The sequence below is a fragment of the Penicillium taxi genome (genome assembly GCF_028828555.1).
Source record: "Penicillium taxi strain IBT 34144 chromosome Unknown utg000001l_segment0_segment0, whole genome shotgun sequence".
Taxonomy (NCBI): Eukaryota; Fungi; Ascomycota; class Eurotiomycetes; order Eurotiales; family Aspergillaceae; genus Penicillium; species Penicillium taxi.
The window spans coordinates 3,939,487-3,963,338 of NW_026643203.1; the positions used below are offsets into that span (position 1 = coordinate 3,939,487).

At 42.5% G+C, this 23,852-nt stretch overlaps 5 protein-coding genes across 5 annotated transcripts; 1 reads left to right on the forward strand and 4 right to left on the reverse strand.

The window, feature by feature from the left end:
- Window positions 1-2,209: 2,209 nt before the first annotated feature.
- N7495_001420 (uncharacterized protein) lies at window positions 2,210-2,639 on the reverse strand (the record flags this gene model as incomplete). Its single annotated transcript, XM_057204090.1, has 2 exons — window positions 2,210-2,363; window positions 2,410-2,639. Coding segments are annotated over 2 exons (384 nt in total), but the record flags the coding sequence as incomplete, so codon positions are not given.
- Window positions 2,640-3,449: 810 nt separating this feature from the next.
- Window positions 3,450-4,604, reverse strand: N7495_001421 (uncharacterized protein; the record flags this gene model as incomplete). Its single annotated transcript, XM_057204091.1, has 4 exons — window positions 3,450-3,928; window positions 3,982-4,059; window positions 4,117-4,397; window positions 4,456-4,604. 4 exons carry the CDS (start codon window positions 4,602-4,604, stop codon window positions 3,450-3,452), a joined length of 987 nt encoding a protein of 328 aa, XP_057068164.1.
- An 11,781-nt stretch (window positions 4,605-16,385) lies between these two features.
- On the forward strand, window positions 16,386-16,934 carry N7495_001422 (uncharacterized protein; the record flags this gene model as incomplete). The annotated part of the gene is made up of 1 exon (XM_057204092.1): window positions 16,386-16,934. The coding sequence occupies one exon, from the start codon at window positions 16,386-16,388 to the stop codon at window positions 16,932-16,934; it is 549 nt and encodes a 182-aa protein (XP_057068165.1).
- A 1,019-nt stretch (window positions 16,935-17,953) lies between these two features.
- Window positions 17,954-20,395, reverse strand: N7495_001423 (ankyrin repeat domain-containing protein; the record flags this gene model as incomplete). Its single annotated transcript, XM_057204093.1, has 1 exon — window positions 17,954-20,395. One exon carries the CDS (start codon window positions 20,393-20,395, stop codon window positions 17,954-17,956), a length of 2,442 nt encoding a protein of 813 aa, XP_057068166.1.
- A 2,042-nt stretch (window positions 20,396-22,437) lies between these two features.
- On the reverse strand, window positions 22,438-23,133 carry N7495_001424 (uncharacterized protein; the record flags this gene model as incomplete). Its single annotated transcript, XM_057204094.1, has 1 exon — window positions 22,438-23,133. One exon carries the CDS (start codon window positions 23,131-23,133, stop codon window positions 22,438-22,440), a length of 696 nt encoding a protein of 231 aa, XP_057068167.1.
- Window positions 23,134-23,852: the final 719 nt, after the last annotated feature.

Consider the following 23,852-nt stretch of genomic DNA (forward strand, 5'->3'; position numbering starts at 1 on the left):
GCTTCCAAGCATGCTTGCTTCTCCATATCGACAATAACATGATTACATGATTTTGGAGGGATGATAACGGTTTAACAGTCCTTTTTGTGTTCTGTAAAGAGAGATAACCGTCTTCATCAACTTAGATGGCATCACGCATAGAGTCCTCAGTAAGGCTCCACAACAGGGAAATGATTTGTTGCTGATTTCTTCTAAGGACTGAACTTTTCCCTGCGGACTGGTCTAGAACTACTAACGATGATAGCGCGATGTGGTCACTAACGCTAACTAGGTATTCGCGTGGACTTGGTCTATTTGATTTATGCGCTCGGATTTTTTGGAGGATTGGAGACTGATATTTCTTTATGTATGAGAATAGTCATACTAAATAGGTCGCCTTGTCTAGAGGCAATTTAACTATTTAAGAATATCTCAAATTGCCTGTTATCATTTATAACTGGTCATAAAAAAATCAACTTCCAAGGTTTCTATTAAAGGGTGCAACTGAAATAATTAAAGCTTTGATCAAAAAATGCAGCTAAACCTGCCTTGTGTATACATCTGCTTCCGCATTCGCGAAGTGAACGTGGGGAAAACCCCCTAGGGGAAAACCCACGCCGAAGCAGTCCAACTCTTGCTCACTCCATTACCTTGCAGCTATTCGCCTCCTATTCCCATCATTTATTTTCATTTCTTGAAGGAGCAATCACAGCATTTAAAACACTGACCACAGGATGCACAGAAAGCGTTCTTCTCTTCCTGGCAGCCTCCACATAAGGCTGCGTCTACAGGAACGGTTATCTCGGACGCAGAAGTCATGACGGAGGCGGAGACTATACAAGTATTAATTCAGAGGCCACCGATATAAAAAATAGGGCAAGTGTACTGTATCTGAATGCTTCTGGTAATTAGTTATACACTTAAGAGTAGCGGTTCAGAGAATCGGGTTAGGAATCTGCCTGGTGGTCAGGATTTAAGTTTAGAGGTGTAGAGATTTCGAAGATTCTGGGAATTGATTAAACTCACAAAGAATTATATCTTTAGTGATGTTGAAGAGCTTGATATTCTGTTTCCAGTGTCTGACTCTTAAACTAGGCATGCTTCAATATTTATACCTAAACCTGGATTGGCAGCTCAACAAAAAATTTTGAGCGATAGCTCATAAATCAGGTGGCATGTTGAAGCCATGAGCACAACCGAAAATTTGACCAGCTTTCTATGGATGTCTACACTGTTAGCCTTCTTGAGCTGGCTAGTTTAGCCAATAGAAGTAGTTCAACTACTGCACACAGGAGGTAGGACCCCTCATTCGTAGAATTATGAGAAGTCTGACACATATAGTGTTTCTCGCGCTATCTGAAGTTCTCTGCCCAGGTCGTGTGGCTATGACATGAATTTCCTCGAGGAGCTTGCCACCTCACCATACCTCATCGTACCTCACCTTGGAATATCTACAAACAGTGAAAGTTTTACCCTGCTTTAATCCCTGTAGTTTATTAGTTTCAAATGCTGTACTATATATGATTTTTAATCAAATAACTCTTTATGCGTTTTATTTTTGTGACCTATACACCAAAGTCAGCTAACATCTTAAGTGCTGCATACTTGAAGTTCGCAGTATAGCATCCCTCCATCCGAAAAGTGAAGTGACATAATTTTATTGTCGATTAACTAGGTTATTACCTCAGCAGACAGCTTTTGATATTGTTTCTGGACGTATATCATAGGTGTAAGCATATTGGGTAAAAGTGAAGTGTCATTCTAAAATGCTTAGATGAACGAGAATTCTTGGCATATGAGCTGATCTTCGTTCAAACGATTATTATCGTAATCCAATTACAGAAGATATAGGAAATAATAAAGAGGAAATAATAAAACCAAGAGAAATCTGGTTTGATAAGACTTTATATCTAAAACCTTGAAATGATGTACTAGAACATCTCCCGTTACATGCGTACATACACCGCTCTATCTAGTAGGCAATAGTTTTCAATCATTGGTTCATATTCAAGCTTACTACTTATCAACAAGATGAGTAGCAGATTGGCGTACAGATAAAGAATGACATAGGTGGGATAAATATGCGGCGAAATCAGTTATACCTAGGTAAAAAGATCTTCGTACAGGAGCCAATCAAATTCGGTATTTCTCTGGCCCAAGAATATAGCCCAAGGTTGCGAAGGGATGGTTACTTGGCTTGCTGTAGACTGAAGTCAGCAAACTTTCATTACTAGGTCAGGTGATGGAGTGATACGGTTTGCTTGGTGGGATCAATAGAGATATGGCCACTTTTGACCTTGACACCTTTTTCATCCTCACCCTGGACAGAATAGTGAATGTTGGGATCGCTAGGGCTCGCGTGAGGCATATGACTGCTCGAAATCCTTTTGATCAGAAAAATAGTCTACAAGGAGCAGAATAATTGCTCACGTTATGACAACTCTCTCCATCCGCATGAGGTCATTATCGTTGAACACTTTGCCATTCTCAACGCGATCCTTTACCATGGCTAAAGCCCTTACCTTCACCTGCTCGGCAATGACGTCAACTGGGCGTACGAGAATAACATCGGGATAACGGGTTGGGAGGGTGGTAGCAATGAAGACTGGTATCATCTTCTTAAGAGCTTTATTGAAGGTATGTCCAATTAGGCCCGACTTCCTGCGTTGGGTTGAAGACAGACTCTGAATAGATACCCAAGTATGAAGTTGATCCAGTCACGATGAATAGAAGCTTTTTTACAACTCAAGAGGACAGGCTTCCCTTATATAGGCGAATGAAAATTGTGTGTCTTCTTTTTCGCGAACAATTAAACCATAATTGCATAAAGGCTTTGGGAGGTTTCCTAAAAAAACCATCTTTCCTAGCTAGATGAACCATCAATTTATTGTCGGACCTAGACTGTTTGAACAAACGGCCAATAGTCCTTTCACATTCTATAACATTCTGGATCGCTCTGGTGTATTACTTACAAGGAATTTTGAATAAAAAAGCATATATAAAATCTGTTGAGCTCACTCACATTGATCAGTTTCAGATCTAATTGTGAACAGCTAACCGGATTTAGATCCTGAAAATGACTCAATACTGCGGAGACACAAAGCCTATCACGTTTTTTTTTATCTTACGTTCAAAATATATCCATGATATCTATCTGGGAGCTGGGTGTTTTGTTGGAAGAGCTCAATTTTTATCCTTTTTCTTGAAAAGTTTTCCATAAAGCTCAATTTCCATTACTGTTTTCATTATCTGGCTTAAAAAACAAGCCTGTGATTAGAAATGGATTGTGATATGTTTATAGAGTAAAGACCATGACGGTATAGTGAAACGGCAAGCTTCGGCAGGTGTACTTCGGGTAGTGCAAGTGCAACAGAAACTTTAAGCATGAGGGCTAATAAATGGTGAGATGTGAGGTGTATTTGATAGGATATCCATACCCCCAGGCTACGAACAAAATCTGGTATAATAGCTTAATTAAGACATAATTTCTTTAACTCTCGAAACTCCCTCGATGAAAGCACACATGAGGCAGAGGGCCTTTCGACTAGATTAGGCGCTAACATGAAACGAAGAAGATCCCTTAACTGTTGTGGTATATCGATATTTTTCATCTCTTCGTTGAAAGGTGAGATTGCCTGTAGCTCTGGAATATTCTGACTTAAACGTTGAGCAGACTCTACCGTAGCTTTAAGGACATGGCTATGGAGCTCGTCGGAACTTGGAATTTTCCAAGAGGGGAAGAGCTGTTTGATTTTTGCCACACACCAAGAATCGTTGATAAAATAATCAGGGCAATCATGGGCGCCTAACACCCCAGGCTTAATCCAGCAAAGCAACATTGCGGCAATTGCCCAGACCTGTGATGGTCCTGTGCATGCTTGGCCTAGGAAGACTTCAGGGGCTCGCATAGCATATGGCTGGACATTATAAAAATCACCAATCGGAACTACTATGTGTATTTTAGTAAAGGTAAATTTCATCTATCCATCAATCTTTACTTACCGAGTCCTAAGTCTCCCACTTTAGCTGTAATAGAGCCAGAACAAATACCAGAAAGCAGGATGTTAGCAGATTTATAGTCTAGGAGCCATTAGTATATATCCTTCAAAATATGTACATATGTAACGGCTACTTTACCAGTATTTATGTATTGATGGCCCTCGAGAAAAACGCAGGAATTAAGCGCTGCTTCTAGAATAGGCACAACAAGAGAAGGGATACATTGAGTTGACTCGTATCTTACTTCTGCAAGAGTAGTTTCAAGCCATTCCAATGCGATGACGCTGTTACCGACCATATCGTACATCTTCCGGAAGCACTTAGTAGAAGCGATAGCAGGAAGACGATAAGCCTGAATTTCACGGCCCAAATTCTCCATAGCAGTTAGATCACTAGTCGAAACTACTTTGATGATCGCCCTAGATGATAGATAAATTAGCCTGAAAACATACTTATTATTTGTATGATATAACGAACCACTTAGGTGTTTTATGGGCGTCCTCATCCGCTATTACTTCAGCCTTGAACACAGTAGAGAGATGCGTTTTATCTCCCTTGATAGGATCGAGAATGCGGTATTTCCAATAGGCACCTTGAAGGATATTCCCAGGAGCAAGAGACGACATAGTGGTTCTGGTTCCGGTGCTAGATAGAAAGTTCCTCATAGTAGATAAAGCCGGATTCTTGAAGAGGTACATTGCGGGAATTTGAGCTGTCAGTACTGTGAGGAGACCCCGGTGGATAGAAGGAGATCATAGGGATAAATAGTTGGAGAATTTATCCCGGCGCACGGACGGTGTGGCTATGTGGAGCTTTTCTAAGACTTTCAATTAAACAGGAAAGGGCTCTCGACACCACTTGATAAAAAGCCGCTCTTCAATGGCTAAAGGTTTTATTAATCTAAAGCCGACTTGAAGTATTTTCTAACATTAATCTGCATAGAAACAAATTTTTTCAATTTGTTGAGCTATCAAAAATCAAAGATCAAAAAGTAAAATGAGATGTAGACAATAAGTGGAGTAGATTAGAGTGAGGAAATAGTTCATCCATCTACATGACTAGGAATGACAGGGGTATGGGCTCTTAGCCCATACCCCTGCCCATACCCCTGAGGAGGTTGAATCAAATCAAATCCAATTGAAGAGACCCTAGTAGCTCTAGTCAATCCTGACTTGCTCTAGTTATTTGATATTGGTGTCTTTCTGGGGCCCTTGTGCTGTATTCGTAAATATCTACGCGGTACAATCGATAGGTAATTATGGAAAATTACACGTAGATTCCATAAACCAGGGCTATGCGGCCATCTTCAAAACTGTAGATGAAAGACCTTGGACACAAAACTAGGTGATAAGCTTTATCACTGAAATATGGAGGGGGTAAAGTTATGTTGTTATTGACACTGGTCTCTCAGACTGTTGTCCTCTGACCTGTGATTTGAAGAAATATGGGTCACGTGCTTCGCACATTGGCTGGCTAAGTATATGATGATTTGAGCACAGTTAAAATTCATAGTTCTGGGTTGACTTCCGTGAAAAACAAAGATATTATATTTAAACAACACATAAAAAAATACTTGTCGATGAATGTTCCAAGTCTTCGAGTTGGAGAGCCCCATGGTGGGGTTCAATGTTCACGTGCTCCGTCATGGTGTTGTGCCCAACCCCGCCTTCTGTGCTAATAGAAAAATTCGGATCATCTGAATTATCTCGACTTTCTAACACACACTATTAAGCAACGTTCCATATGCGCATTCCATTATAGCTCTATTGGCTGTTTCGTGAGCGGACTCATGGCCTACCTTCAACCGGCTACAAATAAACCTGGGCAGGACCCTTGCGACAAATTGAGGAACTGGTTGCCGAAGGCAGAATTTTCGGCGAAGGACGATGCGCCAAACATGAGATTATGTCGCAACGTTCCAGCAGATCTTCTTCAGCCTTTCCAAAAGGAGGTATGTAAATCGTGTCAATATTCGCTCTTGCTCGCGTGTAGCTGACCTTAGGCCAGAATATGAAGACTAGTTTGATACAATTTACGAACGGAGCATCCCCTCGGGAACCCTATGGTACTCTCACAGCAATCCATCTACACGACAATAATGTACAAGTATCTCTTGTCAATCATGATTCCAAAATCTCACTAATAAGTGATGACTCGGTTGAATGGAGTGGGTTGATAGAGATTCTGAACTCGTGCATCTGTGTGGTGACATGGAGCAAAGAGACAATATGAATTTATTATTCCTTGAATTAGGCTTATGTTTAAGGAGATGGAATGCCTGTGATTTGGGAGAATGATGGTATGCAAAAGTCAAGAGTATCAGAGGGTAACGCCGTTTGTTGAGCATGTGTGAAGTTAGAATATGGTATAAAGGGAATCTCCGATATGGCATTGAAGGACGGAAGGGAATATGAAAGTGCATCTGAAATACTAGTGGTTCCTGTGAAATGTAGATTGTGTTGACCTGAGTGTTGATTAGCCTCGACGTATCAACAAGTCAACCATTCTTAACTTACTCGGGTTCTCTTGTTGTAGGAAATCCACGGAGTTAGTATCTCTACTCGAGGGCTCCATTTCATGGTCTGTGAGAGTCAGCGGCATGATTATTGATCTCAGTCCTGGTGGGCCCACTTGGAAATTCTAGTAAGATCGGACTGGTCTCTCTGTCGGGGGTTATCTGTATTCGCACATTGGCGGGTGAGTTCGGAGTGGTACATAGGCAGCCTAGATTAGATGAAGACATCTCTGCGAGTTCTGGAGTGGACCTGCTGCTGATACAACGCCTTTTTTCGCGCTTCGCTTGTCAAGTTTCTTGTAGGCTCCGAATTCCTTTGTCCTTGGCTTTCAGCACCAATATCAAATCTAATACATGGAGAGTATGTCACGGGGAAAAAGAGCTGTTGTCTTTCTAAATCGTCCATGGCATCCCATCCATACAGCTCAAGATACCATTTTGCAAATGACCTCCGAGCAATGTCAAGATTGCAGTGTAGAGATTTACAAACATCAGAAAGTCTAGAGGCTAGTTGTTAGTTGATAGTGATGTTGAAAATTTTCATTGCACGTACTTAACACTTTTACCAAATATACACTTGATAATGCAGGGAACGGAGAGGTTATTCGAATGCAAGACTTCATTACTTGTACCATATCGATCATCTTTAAGCTCGTTGGTGAATATTGATATCGACTTGGTTGCCTTGGCCCAATACCTCAAAGAGGTAAAGGTCGGTGTGACTATATGACTTGTTAGCTCCATAAAAGACAAATAGGTAAGAGAGTCTGACAATAAAAGAGGATATCACCGCTTCTGATATCCCAATTGCTTTCCATTTGGAGCTGATCAATAGCCTCAGCCCCCCAAGCCGCCCCATGCCGAAGTTCCTGAAGATGGTCGGATTTTGCTTTTGAAATGAATTTCATCATATCATTCACTAATTGAGGATCCACACCAATGCAGCATGCAACATGGCAGAGCGCTGCCAGCATAAATTTCCGATACTTCACAAGAAAAATGGCCCACTTCGCATCGTTGACGCATTTTTGTGTGATGGAGGCATAATTCCCAAGAGTTTGCAGGATATCCGAGTGTCGATTTTGGAAAGTAGTTGCTGGAGAGTCTCGTTCATTTAGGGGAGCATCAATTTGAAATAAGAAGTCCAGAACAGAAACTCGTGGAGGGGAAATGGTGACTGACCATTTTTCCGCAGAAGGTATCGTTTGGATCAAAGTTCGTAATGGCTTTCTCCAAAGTTCTTCTGAATTGAGGGGGTTTGATGGAGCTTTTTTTCGACCATGAACCGCCGGAAGGACCTGAGGGGCTTGAATCTGGAGAGTATGAGATGAACCGAGTTCTTGTGGAATTTCATATTGCAACACAACATCCTGTGGGATGTAATGTACCCAATGCTTCAGGATCTTTTGAAGGTGAAGAATGCGTGTCTCTAAGCTAGCAATATATCGAAAAGCATCATTGGATTCCATTTTATTAATACAAAATGGCTCTATAGAGGGAAGGAGGGCTGTTTGATGGGGATGGGTGATAGTTTAGTCCACGAGAAAGACAAAGCGGGGAAAAATATAGTCAGATTTTGAGGTGACAGGGGTATGGGTTGAGAGCCCATACCCCTGTCAAGCGCAATTTATTTCTGGCAAAGCACCTGTTTAGTAGTGCATAATCTCATATGCACATGACACACTTCCCTTATCAATGTGTTCTAGCCATCCATAGAGGTCGGTGTTAAAGAGCACTTTTTTCCTGAAAATATCTTCATGATCTAGAAATCAAATATTCAGGAGATTAAACCTGATACTCTAGATTCTGCGGTCTTCAATTTCCGAAATTTCTATTCAAGGTTGTTGACTAGGTCCTCCTATAAACCCTTAAAGTTATTCGGTGCTATTTGCCTCCTAAGTCTTGAAAGTTTTTGCAGCAGTACAGCCGAAAAACGCTTCTCAGGATTCTCTGTCGAGTTAGCTTCTTTTCGTCTCACATTTTTGGTCTATAGGTGCCCTACAGGAAGTTGCCTTACCAGAGATTTACTACTAGAGACCCTTTGGTGCTTTCACCTCTTGACCAGCGATTGAAAATGCTAAAGATAGTCAACTATGTTTGATTCACTTGCCTGTCATAGATATGAAGATTTATAGGTCGTTCTGACCATTATCAGCCAAAGTTTTAGACTTTACTATCCTGCACGTGACAAATTTTTTTTATTTCGCAGGCACAATACAATGTACCATCATAATACTGTCGAAACCTCTGATTTACTATTTGCGGATGTGTATCATGGTGGAAAGAGGGGGATTGTGCACGGTGGTTCATGGATCTATGTAAGGCCGTAGAGTGTATTCCAACTTATTCTTGTATTTCCTCAAAATTTGCCAAGCAAAGGGGCTAGTGCCATGGAGGGAGTTGATGGAAATTAGATTTATTAGAAGGGCCTCAATGCTTCTTTCGGTCGGGCCCTTCAAGCCCTTGTTTACTATTCAAGTTTGAAGTATTTCAGAGCACACGAAGAATCCAGTTCTTTCGCTTATCCACTTATGCCCATCTCTATGGCTATTTCCCACCTCGTATTCTTTATTAGTTAGCCAATGACGCTAGTGAGATGATTCAATCCGAGAATTTTAACAAGCATTTCAGAAAGAACAGATTCCTTGACTTTTTTTGGAGTAGCTATCTACTCTATACAAATCTATTGTGGCCTGTGTGACTTAGAATTCTAATAAAGGTGACAAGCACTTGAGGTATATAAGATATAATCTGCCTATAAATGAAAGATTAATTAATATTTGTAAAGACTTCTAAGAGAATTACCCGTGGTAATGCTGGGAAAAATTTGGAATTTCATGAAGTCAAGCTTGGTCTGCTTTACGGCAGAGGACACAGACGACTGTAAGATAGTGAGAATATTGATCAAGAGGGCCTTTGCTAATAAAAAGCTATTGTAGTGACTTCTTTTGAAGTTCCCGACCGATTGAGCTCCAATACCGGTTTTGAACGTCAACATGGAGAAGATATTCCTCTCCCTTATCGTCCTCATCACGGCATGTACTCTTCAGTGCCAAATTCCTTAGTTACCCTGTTTCCTCCTCTACAGGCTCAAATTCGGACTTCTCACCAAAATCATAATGACGAAACGTGGATACCAAATAGTGAAGTCATTGTTCTTCCTTCACCACCATTTCCTCCTCATATTCAGAGTTGGATTCTTTTTTCAGGCTCCAAGTAAGTTTCAATCCTACGCTACTCATTGGCCTTTTTTGAATATTTATAGAGAAAATATCTGGATTGGCCTTGAGAGGGATAGTTCTAAGACTTTCAGTCAATCAGATCTTGGGATGTTCTAGGTTTGGTACTGTTGGAACTAGGGATCATCACTGCTAGACCTTCCTAGACCCCGCTCCCGATAAGGCCTTTATCGCTGAGAAATTTTGAAGCTCTGAAATGGGTCTCTTACTTATATGGATTATGGATAGCCTTTTCAACTTCTCTCGATCCATACTGGATATTCCGAAATTAAAGAGAACAAATCCTTCTACTACCCGGTTGTTTTTAAGTTCCTGTCGATCATCTAAGGACGCTTATGAATACTTCTCTTTTTCCATATACTTCGTTCTTTATACCTGGGTAGGTACCTGACTGTTGGAACCAATAGTCATCAGGTGACCTTGATATGTCATCTGACCCTTGGCATTTGTCAAAGGCCCGATTCCATTTATAGTTTAGTGCGTTTTAGTCAGCATTGAAATGGCCCACTTGGCCATTCCTCATTCAGTAGTACACACACATCTTACTTTCACTACAATTGCTCCATTCCTATTTGCCGTTTTTGTATCCACCTGAATTGGTTTGTCAGACCTCCATCCGACAGCATTGCAGCCAGTTACTATTCATTGCATAGAGCTAGCACAAAAAATAAATCTGGCTAGAACTCTTTGCTCTCAGTCCTGAGTTTCCATTCTAGCATTTAAGGATCCGGCAATATTATTTGAAGCAACGGAGTCTAACACTATAAAATCCTCATATCCATCACCTACCGCGTTTTCACCGCCAAGTAGACAGAAAAAAACTAGAACAGCAAACTGCTTCTCTTGGCAAGCTAACAATCCGGCAAGGAAAATATCACTGTCCTATCTGCCCTGCAAACACATTCAACGCTTTTATCATCTATGTTACCACCTCAGCACACACACACACACCAACAAGAAACATTTTCGCTGCTTCGAGTGTGCTCTTAGTTTCACTCATCCTAGTACTAGGAGATATCATGAATTTGCCTGTTATGTCGAAGCAAAAAATATCTTTTGGGATTTCTGCTGCAGGATTTTTCACCTTTTATGGTGAAAGGAAATCCTATGAACATCGATGTACTTCTAAACGGTAATACATCACCCTGTTCTCGCTCTTAGTTCAGAAATATAAGGTCTCAAACTAGCTCTCTCGAAACTAAAGGAAATATGTCGCTTCGGTTAAGCTAGCTCTAGCTCTTTGCTCATATAAATCTTTATAAGGGATAGTTACAATAATTTACAACGATTCATAGAGCAGTGCATTGCAATACATCTAAAGACGAGATAGGGCTAGGTGATAGGCATCTATTCTCAGTTACGGGCCCAGAAACATAGTGTGTGTGTGTACCTAGGTAGCTTTTATCGTATTAAATCACTCTGTGATAGCTAATAGATCAATCCACTGTGTATCACGCCTGATATCTCCTTATCTTTGCGTTCCAATTTTCAGCGATGGCTAGTAGTAATTGGTTGAAAGCATCCATATCATCCTAAATTCACCTCATATTATGAGGGGTTTGAAGAAGACTCTTCTTCCTGTTGATGCGAGCTTATCAGGCGTTTTCCAAGCCACTTGGCTCGTCGTCCGATCATATAGACCGTCATACTTACTCCCCATTGCCATGTAGATCTAGAAGACTGGTTAATATTAAAAGCAGGTCTCGAGCCCTAAGAAATCAACAATCTTTCCTACCAAAACGGATTTCCTCAGAAATTTATCAATTCTCTTCCTCCAATAAGGTTCGGCCCCTTTGAGTGCTATCTATAGCTCAACTTCAAAGGTTACCCTGCTCATTGACAGCTTCACATACTATAGATGTGTCGCTGGGAAGATCTAAACTACGCTTGCGGTCATGTCGGGGGATATCGCCCTGTCAGCCAGTGTAAACCGGGTGAGAAGTGTCCGGGTCAGACATGGATCAATATTATCAGACCGTCCACGGAATGCCCTCAGTGTAATCCACCTAAAAAATGAGGAGTGAGGTGAGTAACTCTTTCCCTATGGTATCCACTGCTTCTTAGTAGATATGCTTACGACAAAACTATAGGTATTTTGCGGAATCTAGTCCTCTTTTTAACAGGCTATACCGGTAGTTTGATGAAGAGGTGTATAGAGGGGGTAATGCGATAATAGAAATATGAATCTTCTACTTAGCAGAAAGCCTCTCTAATTGGTGTTCTCGCGAGCTCAATCAATCAATCAATCAATAACTCTATTAACCTAGTGCAGCCTAAATAGTGACGTCTGGCTATGTAGGCGTTTCCTTCAGCGGAAACAAGAGCTTTCCGAATGCCAGAATGTCAAGATAAATACAAAAGAAATATGTCGTTGAGCCAACCCTAAATCCCACTTAAACCGTAACGTCTTTAGTAAACCCACTTCCTCTGTCTTCCTCTCTCACTTCTCGTGTTCTTCCCCTCTCCTGTTTCCTTCCTCTTGTTTTTCTGTATGTTTTCGATGTAGTTAACCTAGGCCTCTCGGCAGGCTTTGGTTTTGGCGTTCCTATTACCCACCGTCTTCACCACGTCACGCCATTCGTAGCTAGTTATCGTAGTCTCCTTCTTCTTCATCCGGTTGAGTTTTGTCAGAGTCAGACTCTGCTTCTATCTATCGGAACTGTCCGAGGAGCCCTGTTTGGATCATGAATTTGGCCACGTAGCGGCTGGCCTCGAAGCGTAAGCTTTCGGCAATCCCTCAAATATCCGGAGGTTCTTCTTTGCGGGGATCTTGGTAAGCCTATGGTTAGGCCTTCCAGTCCTCTCCTTGACCCACTCCCACGCCCACTGGGCTCTGATTTGCGCCCGTACTTCCCGCTTTGCGATTGACATCAATCTGGTTCCTTGGGTTGTTGGATCGGGAAACCCCTGTTCCGTCCCATCAGTATTCTCCGCGGCCAGTTTTGCTTCGATGTCTGCGCTTTCATTTCCTGGTACGCCCGTGTGGGCCGGGATCCAGTGGATCTCGATATCCACTAGTGTATCTGGTTGAAGTGCTCTGATATGTTTATATATCCTTGCGATCGCGAATTGACCTGATGATCGTCTTGGTATGTCTTTTACTGAGGTTGGCGATGGCCATCTCTATCCCATTGATATCTGCCATGTGTACTGATGACTCATCACTTGTTCCTAGATGTCGCGCCAATCTTATCGTCTTTCCCACTCCCATCTGAGTAACATATCTTGCTTTTCGTCTGAAGCGTTTCGTCGTCGATTGAACTGATACTTAGCTTATCGTTCTCGCGAGCTCACAATTATCTTCCGTTAAACTGACTAAGCTTAGCTTGACATGATGCCAAATCTTGCTTAACATTAATACGGTATATGTTTCCTCTCCTTTAATAATGATCAGTTTTGTGCGCGATCACAATAGCTAAGAAGAGAAAAATCACAAAAACGAGCCAGAATATAAGATGAGAATAGACAACAAATTTGCCTAGACACCAAGGAGAGAATCCATTCTTTCGAAATTCATCAAATGACCTGAGGTCAAGCCCTGTTTGAATAATCATCAGCTCAGGGTCTTCCTACTTACTCTACTTCTCACAAATATTGAATAGACTCTATGTTCTTAGCTTCCTTCTCAGTAAGACAAACTTGGATTAATTACTCAGAGAATTTTAATTATTTATCTAAAAATAACAGAAATAGCTTGAATGTGTTGCATCATTTTTGGCCTTCGGCGGCCTATTTACATATGTAAATTTATGGGGAAATGAATCCGACATAACTATCCTCGCTTCGGACTCCGTATCTGCGAGGCCATATCATTGCTGTTTATGGAATAGAATTTTCTACCCTGAAATTAATTCGTCCGCAAATTTTTCCTCTGAAACGCTATTAACCATGCTGATTATATCCCATACCTGTTACATTAGCGGCAGTGGCGTATGTGATAATACGAGAAAACTGGAGCCCGTGCTCAAGCTGCACTTTCAAATTGGGTCTGCTTAGATTATTTCTAGTCATTTCATATCATCGTCCGCAAATTTCTACTGCAGCAGGAATTGGATTTGACATAGCATAATACGAGAAAACAAGAGCCGGTGCTCAAAGTCTGCGCAGTGGCCGAGGCGATAACATCACCTAATAATTTTCTAATATTCAAGGATTTATGCAGTATGCTAACGTTTCAGGAGGGATATCACTGTCCAATAGCCTTCAACTTTCAAGGGATATTTTCTCACATGCATTATCTTAGTCTCTTTACAAATCCTCACTCGCTCAATAGCTCAGGTACACAGAATCTCTATGTATCATACGCCAAGACGCTCAGACTAATACGAACTAACCAGGACTCATATTCAACAAATCCATTACGTCACGTGCTCCCGCCCCTTATATAATTCTCTTTCTCTACCACCTACCCATTTGACTTTATTATTCCTATCGTTCTTTGCAGTATTTATTCTATGTGGTACTCGTCGTCAGTAGAGGTCGGCACGGATACATATCCGTAAGATTTTGGATTATTTGTATCCGTAACCGTAGTCGAGAACTTATATCCGTGATATTATGCCACCGCCTAAATAGATCATACGATACCACGATAGAAACTTATCATCCCAAGTCCCTAATTTGATATCTAAATAGTTATTCATTCATTGATAGAATAAGTCTCCTACCACGCCGAGTCTGGCGACTATCAATCTTCCTTATAGAAGCAGCTTCTTTTGAAGGCGACTTTGCAGGGCTTAGTCCTGATATCTCTTCTGCTGTCTTGGTTGGAATGCAAAAGTATAGGAAATGGAACAAGAGCTTGAAGATGGGGTTATCCAAGGAATCATTCAGAGCATTAAGGTCTTTCTTCATAAGAAATATTCCCCCTTGGCTACCTCCATCTCTAGTTTTACTTCTAGAACTATGGATCCTCCTGCTCGACCAGGTATGAGAGCTCGTCTTCTACAAAAAGTACATTCTCAAAAAGTATCTTGGGCTTCTGATATTGATCGCTATTTTGACGAACCTCCTATTCAAGTAAAAGGATTAATAGAAGACCAGGAGGGCTCTAAGTGGCTGCTTTCATGGTGGAACGCTCATAATGATCAACACCCCAGGATGGCAGCAGTTGCAAGGGACTACCTTGGTATTCCAGCAGCTGAGGTTTCAGTTGAAAGACTTTTCAGTTCTGTAAGGGATATCCTGGGTGTTCGTCGACAATCTCTGAACAGTAAGACCATGAGAGAGTTAGTTTTGTTAAGAGATGTATATAATATTGATTCCTTATTGAAATTTCTTTTACTTGAGAATTACATGAGATTTATAACTCTATAGATGTGGAAATATATATTAGAACTGTAGGTGGTTCTAGACACGTGATATATGCTACGGATATTACGGATATCCGTACGGATAGAGGGCATTTATTCGTAACCGTAACCGTAGAGATTTTATTCGTATCCGTAACCGTAGAATTTCTACGGTTACGGTTACGGATACGGATATCCGTAAAACCGTGCCGACCTCTAGTCGTCAGGCCTGTCATTCCTGTGTTATCATAGGACTCTCTGATTTCACTTGATGATTTCTAGATTGGGCAGGTACTCGTGGCCAGGCTACAAGAACTTTTACTAAATAGTCGCTATTCTTTCTTGCTATTTTATCCACAATATCTAACTCAAGTCAGGGCTGCTTCAAGCTGTTCAAAAGCCTGGGTGGGAGGGCTACTCGATTCATCGAGGGTTATCCTTTTCTTATATCTTCTTTCCAAATCAATATGACGACTACCTCCCAAAACTCACTATGGGTCTTGAAAAAAAGTCCTTGTTCATGCACCTGAATTTGATGTGTCCTGTCTTGTTCGACTTCGTGTTGCCCATGATCACACTACCAAACAAGGATCCATCTCCCTTTCAATTATAGCAGACCTCGCTGACTTCAGCAATAGATCACAGGTGCATCTGAATCTCCGTCCAGAAATAATCAATCATTGCGTGGCCACAAAAAGCAACGATGGGCTCATTCCATCCAGTTTGATTTCTTTGCTCCCCGTAGCTGTACTTAATACATCGGAAGCCTTGACACTGATTCTGCACCTTGATGAGCCCGGAGTCGTTTTTTGTCCATCTAAAACAGACTATATACGTCCAGCCAATCCAGAAGACACAAATTTCCTTTCATTCTCGAAGATATGTCAATCAAAAGTTTTGCATCTTCATCTTTGTAGACGACAATTTGTGGATAATCAGCTTGATCTTCTCTACAACTTCTCCTATGCCCTGAAAGCTCGCAATCTTCGACATTCAAAGGCTTTTTATGACACAGGCCTTGATCTGTTTGAGAGGCACTGTCGTGTCTTTGATCTCTCGTTCGACCTACCCCCATGCTACGTCGAGTCTACCCGTAGTCATACCTCTAGAAAACGGCGCAGAGGTATTTTCTCAAAACTTTATCGTCATTCAATCGCATACTGATAAAATTCAGATCCATCTCCACCTGATGATGTAACAAAAAAACGGGCGCTCCTTCCATCCTTTGAACAGCTAGATCAAAAGCTTGACTCGCCTACTGAAGTCAACACCCCGAGTACCCCTTCTCTATCACCGCGGTCAATTTGCCCTTCGCAGTTTACACATCGTCTCTCTCCTGACAGAAATAAGCATGATATAATTATGCGTCTCAAACGTGAGCTTCATGGTGTTTCTGATGAACTAGTCCGGAAACTTTTAGTTGAATCAGGACGCCAGCATTTACTTGCCATTCCAGAAGATATCAATAGTGACCTGCCAACTAAATCTGAGAAGGTTAGTTTTGCCGAAGTCGGTGAGATGATTGAGTGCCGCTTAAATCAATTTATCGAGGAGAGTCTAACTTGCTGCGTCAATGAACTTTTGAACGAGCATTTGGATGGCATCACGGACGATTACCGTGATAAGCTGTATGCCGATTACAAGATGCACGAAGACGAATTTTATGAACGGGTCGAGGATATCAATTCCGAGGTCCGCAGTACAGCCGACGAATGTATGCAGGAAATGGAAGAACTGGCGCAACGGTGTATGGATAAGATCGAAGATCAGGGAACTAAGTATACTGTATCTCAGAAAAATGAAGTCGACAAACTCAAGCCATTGTCTCAGGGTCTGGCGCACCCCTTTTTTAATGGGAATGCATGTCTGATCTTTGATTCAGGTACTCATGCCAGGCGCGGTTCCATCTAGATCATGATCTCCAAACATTGAATTCATCGCAAAACATTAATTCATAGAAACAAGTGCGCTCATCTAATGCCCCACTTGCAGACCGCTTTTAGAACGGGGTTCGTCCCTGTCAAGTATGGCTGAGTAAGGTGGATTCGAACCGATCAGGTGGGACTAATAGAAACAGAGTATTCAAGAATGTTGTGTGTGTGTTTCAACTAATAGGAAATGGCGGTGTTGCCAACTATAGGATCTGACTAATAACGCACTAGACTAGATTGGGAATCGGTCCCTTGACAGTCCCGTATAATTCAAGGATCATCCTCATTTATAGTTTTTGCATTTATTCTCATTGATTTTCCCTTTGTGAAACTCTCTAGCCAGCCACGTCTTTACCATCTCTGCTACTTTATCAATCGCGCAGTAGACCATATCAAAGGTCGATAATGCCAGTCACAAAAGCTTCCAGAGGTCGTGTTCAGACACAATAGGAAGAGCGCGACCATGGTCAAGATACTGTTGCAATTCTTCCTGAAGAGGATGATTGTAGCTCAGAATCTAATACAGCCAGTCGTGTAAAGCTGACATAGCCTAATTGTTTGCATCGATAATCAGTCGGAAGAAGAAATACAAGATTGGCCCTTTACTTTTCGCATTCAGTCGGTAATGGAAATTCATGATCGACTTGTCTGATCCCGGAATGCCCTTGATTTATCACAGTCCATGTCTGCCTGAGTGACATTATTGGAAGATTGACGAGGATGTGAGACATTTCGCAAAACTCGTGAAATAGGCGACACAGTTTCTGGCGTATTCGCCCTTGTCATGATCAAATGGAGTCAGCTGAAGCAATTCTCTGACTTTGGCAAGATTTACGGCCGGCAAAGGTAGAACATCATCCTGGTCGAAGTCCACAGCATCTTCCGGCTCAATTATGACGGCATCTTCGGACCCTGAGGCGGGTTATATCGTGCTGACCGGGAATGAAGGCTGCGAAAGGATTTTGAGGGGGGCTTTCCACGTAAGTACGTCGAAAGTTATCATTTAAAAGCTTCTCCGGAACTGCTTTGGTTAGCTTTTGACTCCCAATTATCGTTGGAAAAGAAATCATACCGCGACAGAAGTGCTATGTTCAGACTCTTCAACGAGTCTTTCGATCTTTCATTATCATACACCTCGCTTAATGATTGCGAATGAGCCAGTTCTTCCGCATAATCGAGAGGAGTCTTGCAGGTAAAGTCTGTGGCCGTGGCACAAACATCCAAGACAGCTTTACAGGCAAGAAAGTTCATCAGCTTCTTGGTGAAAACACCATGAATCGCTCCATGATGCATCAATGTTTTCCCATCAATATCTCTGGTCGTTGGATCCACACCAGCAGTAATCAGATAATCAAGGACCGTGATATCTGCTCCCCGATGATGCATGACGAGATGTGCCAAATTTTGTCCCTGTTCATTGATCCAGAGAGGATCGGCACCTTTCTGAACAAGCGAATGAAATATATCACTCTGTATTCCTAGGTGAAATGATTCTAGATATAGACCTAAGGTCGGGTTCCCGTCCCTGTCAGGCAGATTGACATCGCAACCAAGCTGTATAAGGTAATCCACAACTCGAACAGAGCAAATATCAGACGCAACATGATGATGTAACGGACTTTTGCCAAAGTGGTCAAGGGAACTCCAAACCACTGAAAGCACATTATCGCAGGCTTTTGACATGAAGGCCATGGTATCAAGATAGACTCCAGAGACTGCATAATTGAATGGGCTCCGCCGGTTAGAGTCCTCCAGCATGATATCATGACCTTCTTCCACGAGCTTGCAAACTACTTCTAGGTTTCCCGCCATACTAGCGAGGTGAAGACACGTCTGAAAAAGGCGGTTTGGTTGTGATGCATCAGCACCTTTCTCTATAAGCTTTTTCAGGATAGATATTGACTCAGGTTTATAGAAGTCAATCACATGTTGGGGGTACTCCCCATGATTGTTAGCCAAGTTCACGTTAATAGAATCGCTCTTCAACAGAGTCTCAACGATGAGTGACCTCTGATTGCTGATGGTTTCATAGATGTTAGAAGCTTCTGAGCCCTCATGATCGTCGATCAAGTCAGTCAATGACTCAATGGCATACTGACCAGCCTCCCATGCATCGTTAATTTTGCGGCCGAGAAGTCGGGGCCTAATCCCAAGATGTAGTGCAGTATCGCCTAAGTCAGAACGAACATTGGGGTTGGCCCCACATCCAAGTAAGATGGCGGCCATCTCTGTACATGCATTCATAGCAGAGAAGTGAAGCGCGGTCAGTCCGGACTCTATGTTCCCTTCACGGGGCTCAGAAATTCCGTATACCAAATTGCTCACTGTTGTTCTTCCGGGCAACGAACGCCTCTCAATCCTAGATTCTATATTGAAGCCATTGTGGATGAAAGTTTGAACAATTTTTTTTCGTCGGTTGCCAAGTGCATAAAGGAAGGGTGTCATATTCTCCTCATCGCAGTAATACGGAGAGGCACCGTTGTCGAGAAAGGACCTTATCAGCGTACAATCATTGAAACGAAAATTATTGCATGCAACGTGAAGTACATTTTGATGCTTGTTGTTCAGAGAGTCGAAACGCACATTAGACTTGACCAAGACACGCAAGGCTTCAATTTGAGTGTGTTCAGTCGCGAGAAGTAGCGGTGAATAACCGTCGTCGTCTTTGTCTTCTAATGCCTTTTGTTGGGCGGTTAAGATGAGCGGAATGATTCCCCATCGGGCTGCGACGTGAATTACGGATGTGTCTAGTCCTAGAACATCCCATGAGCCACGCCGTCTTCTTTGCGCATAATTATAATTATCTAGCCAGCATTTCCATGTCTCGAGAGTGTTTTGGAAGAAGCTTTCATGCTCTTTCTGAATAGTCAATTCTCCATTGGCTAAGCTTGCATGCTCCGGCCAATGCAGTACTGAATAACCCAGAAATCCAAAAGTTGATTCTAGCACTGACCTGTCCAGATCGGGCCGACAGTATTGAGAAATGAGCTCAATGCAACGATGTGACAGGACAGAATTAGATCTGACAGCTGTGAAATCATCCATCTCTGTTATTAAAAAGTCCTTTACAGACCCATGTAACAGTCGCACGTAGGATTTATCGGTAAACATCAGCGAGTGAGAAGAGTCAATGATCTCTTGGGTGAACTGGATGCGAGTTTCGATATCCTCGTCTAAGTATAGTCGACATGCCTCGGCTATTTCAGCCACTGTCAGGCGCCGAAGCGCAAATGTGACATACATAAACAACATCTTTAACTTTGAGTCATATTGCGGATCATCGTCTTCGAACGCTGCACTCAGCAGGGCTCGATATAAGCGATACAGTCCTTGAGGTTGAGCTCGCAGCGTCTCAACCGCTTTCCTTGATGGTACATCATCCAATTGCCGACAGACAATGCCGACCCATAGGAATGTTCCATCTGCCTTCTCTTCGAGCATCTGTGATACTTTTTGTTTGATAGATGCGGTATATTTTTTCCGCCTTGCAAGATCCTCTACTCTGTCTTGGATCACGGCTCTGAGGTCATAGACTATATCCTTGCACGAGCCGAGATCGACACATTGAAAGATGGATAGAAAATTCTGGATCTCGGGGTACGGACGACTTATGATTAAAAAATGCACGCTGCATGGGACCGGACTGGTCTCGTTCCCTTGTTTGAACGATTGGTAAATTTGCCGTAAGAATGTATCTTGTGATTCGGTATCGCATTCGTCGAGAGCGTCGACGATGCAATATATTTCGGTACTGCTGGACGCTCGGCCTATATCCATAAGGACCGCCCAAAGTCCGTCAAACGACGTGAAAAGATGCTTTCCCTGATCTTTATATCTTGGCATCATCTGATCCATAAAATGTGAGTTTTTTTTGATAATTTGGTACAAAAAGCCTCGTAGTATAGAGGTTGCCGTTCTGTGATCTTCAGAGTCGGAAGCGCAGAAAAAGAATGAAAGAATGCTATCGCTTTTCGAAAAATAATCCTTCTTTGGTAATTCTTCAGCAAGCATCATAGCCATCGTGGATTTGCCAATTCCTGGATTACCGTGCAGCCATAAGATGTTTTGATCTATATCGCTTATGGCCTTGGCTTGTCGAAACCAAGATTTGAGCTCATACAATTCCAAGAACCAGTTGAAGGTCCCCGAGGTACGAGGCCATTTAGTCCGCCTCCGCATATTGAGATCCTCTTCGGGCTCCGCAATGAACAGATCTGCAAGACATGACGCGCGCTCCTGCTTCTGTAGTTCCTTTCTTTCTTCAGCGAACAGATGGAAGTGATTGGTGACAGAGCCGTAGTTTACAGCAATCTGTGACCCCGAATTTAAGGAACCAAACGATGTTGTGAACGCCATTCTGTCCATGAAGACCGGCTCCGTTCCTTCGATGTTAATTTGAGAAACGACTGCCTGGCATAGGCTGTCGCTGCTAGTACCGTGAATGACAAGGTGAATAGGCAGAGATAAAATGATATCGCTTAGCTTCGAAAGTATTGATCGTCTGTAAACTCTGCTATCAACAGAGCCAGAGGAAGGGGTAATGTGCGAGGGGAAACGAGGAAAGAGCGCGGGAATACGTTGCAATCAGCCCAAAGTAAGTCATTAGGAGCGAATAAGGTGCACCGCCTAGCCGCCTCACAGCGTCAGCGAATGAAGCAACTTGGCCAGCTATTGGGCATGCGAGAATCTTGAGCTGCATGAAGTACTTGATATTATTGGTGGTGAAGCCTACCACCGCCAGCCATGGCGAAGCTTAGGCCCCCCACCCCTCTCTAGGTGCTTCCCAGACCTGCAACTACTGGCTCCTACCGAGGTAGTCTGCAGTAATGAAATCGAAAAACAAATAGGGGCTGTTGACAGATTGCCCATTCATTGACTGCTATGTTCACAGGGTTTACATGGAATCTTCTAGTCTAAAAGTTCGGGGGTAAACGAGAGTATATCAAGGACTATCGTATAAATTTCCTGATCAGCTACAAAACGGCCATGATTACATGCTATCCATAGTTATCTGGTTTTGTCAACTATGGGCTGAATCAGTAATATAGACGGGCGAATCAGAATAGAATCTAGTAAGCGATTACATATGTGTGTAATACTGAGCATGCCTCTTATTGGGATAATAAGGAAAAGAGGTTTAATAATCTAACTCAAATGCTCTAAGCCAAATACAGAATCGGGCCTTTGACAGGTTTAGCGGATCACATGATAAGGGTCTGCAACAGCTTCTCTATGTATTCTACCTGAAAGGCGAAAGCGATCACTACTATAAAGAGATAATTTGAGTAGAGCAGCTATACTTAGACATATATAAGGCCGGCTTATGTGTGAAATATCACAAATATCAAAATGAAGAATCAAAATAAGCAAAACAGTAGAGCATCATACTCAGTATATGGGCCTAGAAAGTATCAATCGTGTTGGTTTTCAATCCACTATATCTTCTCGTATCTATCACGCTGGCCTGCTGCCTGTCTTTTCTTTTATCTCGGAGCTTTCCCCTTATTCTTGAGCTTTTTAAGTTGTTGCTCAAGCATGAGAATCTGATCCTTGGTTTCCTGGCTCTGACGACGGCTCGGAAGGGGCTCGCTATACATTCTCTGGGATCTTTCCCTCTTACCATGATGGCTTCGAGGTGGCTCGCTGTATGTCTTCTTGGGCTTTTCCTTCTTGTTACCATGGCGTCGAGGCCGCTCATTCGATGAAGTGTGTTTCTTCTTTCTATAATAGTCTCTTTTCTCCCCATTATCGCTATCAGTGTCGCTATTGGGGTCGCTGTCATCATTCTCGCTATCGCTGGTATTGTCACTCTCACTACTTTTATCTCCTTCACTAACCACCTGTTCGCTAAAGTCACCATATAATTTCCGATATTCTCTTTCCATTTCCTCGGCCTTTTGATAGATTGCGTAGTCGCCTTTTTGAAGAATACGACGAATGAAGGCTCTTCCCTCAAGGGTTGTAGTCTTATCTTTCCAAAGAACCAGAGCTCTGGTTTGTGGATAGACTACACCCCGTACAGGCCGGAGAAGGGATAGAGGATCAATATCAATATGAAGGAAGCTCACATTGTCTTTCCAGAATTGAGATATATCAATTCGGCTATTTCCCTCTTCTGCAGCTTTATCGCGAGCAAAAAGAACGCGTTCTGCCAATAGTCTGCTTTCCACGATGCCCATGGTAGTTGCTGGAGTTGAAAGTAAATAGTCGAACGAGGTCAAGAGGTGGTACTGATGTATGATAGGTATCTCCGCTGGCAGTAAATTAACAGCTGTCCAGGTATGTGGGTCTAGCGGCCGTCCACTATTCCCCTCCCACATGTATCCCATCACATGCACGAACTTGACCCGATTCTGAATTTTCTGCGCAGAAAACCTATTCAGAATCGGGTAATAATCTATTCACCCCTGCATGAGCGCGAGGCGATATCTTGAATGGTGGCCTTACAACTTTTATCTTATCGATTGGCTATCGCAGGGTGACCTAGGGTATCTCACTTGCCCTTCGTCACTGCAGCCAATGATCAGCAGCTCCGGATAGTGGAAGCGCCTTTGGTCGTGGTATTTGCGTCTCCTTGACAGGGTTCCCCGCTCGGCTCAACGTTACTGGCCAAGTCAAGATCAAAAGTGCTTTTTTGGTACAACACCCAGAGAATATAGAGGAGAGTGTATTTGCTTAGGAATCCTGCTTATCCCAATGGACCTTTCACTAAACCACTGCCTTAGTGACCGATCCACTACATTGCTGCCTTCCAAGTCATATCTTGGATATTTTCTTTCTACATGGGTACTTTTTAAGTGAGAGGCTCCTTTATCCTCCACGCATCCATAGCTAATGATAAGTAGATCCCCTGTTTTTAAAATGGCAACCTCCATCCCGAACGAACTGATCAACCAGC